A 1,652-nucleotide genomic window follows, 5' to 3' on the forward strand; every position below is an offset into this window, starting at 1 on the left:
GGCACAATACATGCTATTTAATACATGCTGTTTAATAACAAGAGATATTTTCACACAGAAGCATACAGCTTTTCATTTAGTATAATACTCAGGAATAGCTACTGTTAAGATGCACTTGGATAGCGTTTTCAGTACTATTCTAGAGTCAGCTCAACATACTAAAAGAATTTTCATACACAAAAGACGGAATACAAAACATCAGCACACATATACATAGACATACTGCTTTTTAGACTTTAAATGCCTGCAGCACCAATACACTTTGGATTTTGTAGAAGTAAATTTACCTTATCCCAATAGCAAGTCAAATCCTGAACATGAAGAATGGCATTCTCGTTATTACCCTGCAGTTGTGGCATGAAATGTGAGACCTCATCAAGCATCAGAAAGTTCTGCAATAAAAGCAAAGCACAGGATATTGACTAATGCGAGACTGAAAATGGGAAAGGAACCCACACATGTTTTTGGAAACAGCCTACAGAACACTGATTAGAGCAGGGTAAAAAAAAAAAAAAAAATTGATCAAGGAATTACATTTCCAAAGCAACGCACAACTCTTTCAACAGTTTATCTGTAATTAGCCATACTCCCCAAAAACCCCCCAAAATCCAGATTTCATAGCATAGAAGTACTATGGGATTCTAACAACCACCTGCTCAATAAAACAGAATTCCTGATGCAAATGGACCTTAAGAACCTGTTCTGTATTTTCCTTGAAACACTAACAAATATTAGCATTGTTTGAGTCCCTCTTCCCACTAACAAGGTGAAACTGTCACCGCTACACCTTATCCCACTGCTTTGATAGTAAAGGCTTACGTTGTTTCGCTCAGAAGAACAATGAGGACATGCAAAGAGGCTGTCCACAGTCCCTATTAAGCATTCTTCAAGTGACAAAAAGGCTGCAGAACACTATCTGAATCTCTCCTCCTTTTAAAGTCCAGTGCATTAACAGAAACAATTGTTTATGCCTGCATAAGTGGTTTGCTGCACTTTTTCTGCTGAATTCTACATTATCCTCCAGTCAGCAAATCCTTCCAAGTTGCATAAGCATGCACTTTTGTACCACGGCCACGGTTCTAGAACACCTTCCATAATGCTAGATTATAAGTAGCTCAAACACACTTAGTAAGGAAAGGGGCAAATCCTAGAGAAAACTTTCAGAGGTAAGTTACTACAATTTTAAGACAAAACCTGAAGAAAATTCTATCATGCTTTGAATTACAGAGCATAAGACATTAAATTGGCTCTAGCAGATAATATTCTGAGAAAATGAAAGTCTTAATCTTAGAAGCCAGAACTAGTCATCAAGTACTGAGTTAACGGGTTGCAGACACAAGATAGCAGCTGAAGACTTACAGAAGTCAGTAACTAAGACAAAGCAGGAGGGTGCTTAGGAGCCCTGGGAGAGCAGGAAGGGGACTGCTAGGTGTTACAAAGCACAGAGGTACTGCTCGAACTCCAGCTGGTGGGTGTCATTTCAGAGAGCAGCGAAAAGTCAAGCATTTTAATGCAGTAGTCCACGAATTCAATTCACATATACACATATCTTCACCAAAAGGCAAAAGTGCAAAGCCACATATGCCACAGGCAGGCCCAAACGGTCACTTGTATAAAAAAGAACTCAGGATAGGAAAGTGGTAAGTAGGGCA

The 1,652-nt window shown here is 39.0% G+C and overlaps 1 protein-coding gene across 1 annotated transcript in view; it reads right to left on the reverse strand.

Moving 5' to 3' along the window:
• Positions 1 to 287: 287 nt before the first annotated feature.
• The window catches only part of LOC104497349 (multidrug resistance-associated protein 4-like), a gene marked incomplete at both ends in the record, with an annotated part of 19,198 nt that continues 17,833 nt past the window's right edge, over positions 288 to 1,652 (reverse strand). Inside the window, one exon of the mRNA XM_010140588.1 lies at positions 288 to 392. Coding sequence (XP_010138890.1) covers positions 288 to 392 — 105 coding nt within the window. The remainder of the gene's footprint in view (positions 393 to 1,652) is intronic.

This window comes from Buceros rhinoceros, unplaced genomic scaffold (genome assembly GCF_000710305.1).
Source record: "Buceros rhinoceros silvestris isolate BGI_N320 unplaced genomic scaffold, ASM71030v1 scaffold8017, whole genome shotgun sequence".
NCBI lineage: Eukaryota > Metazoa > Chordata > Aves > Bucerotiformes > Bucerotidae > Buceros > Buceros rhinoceros.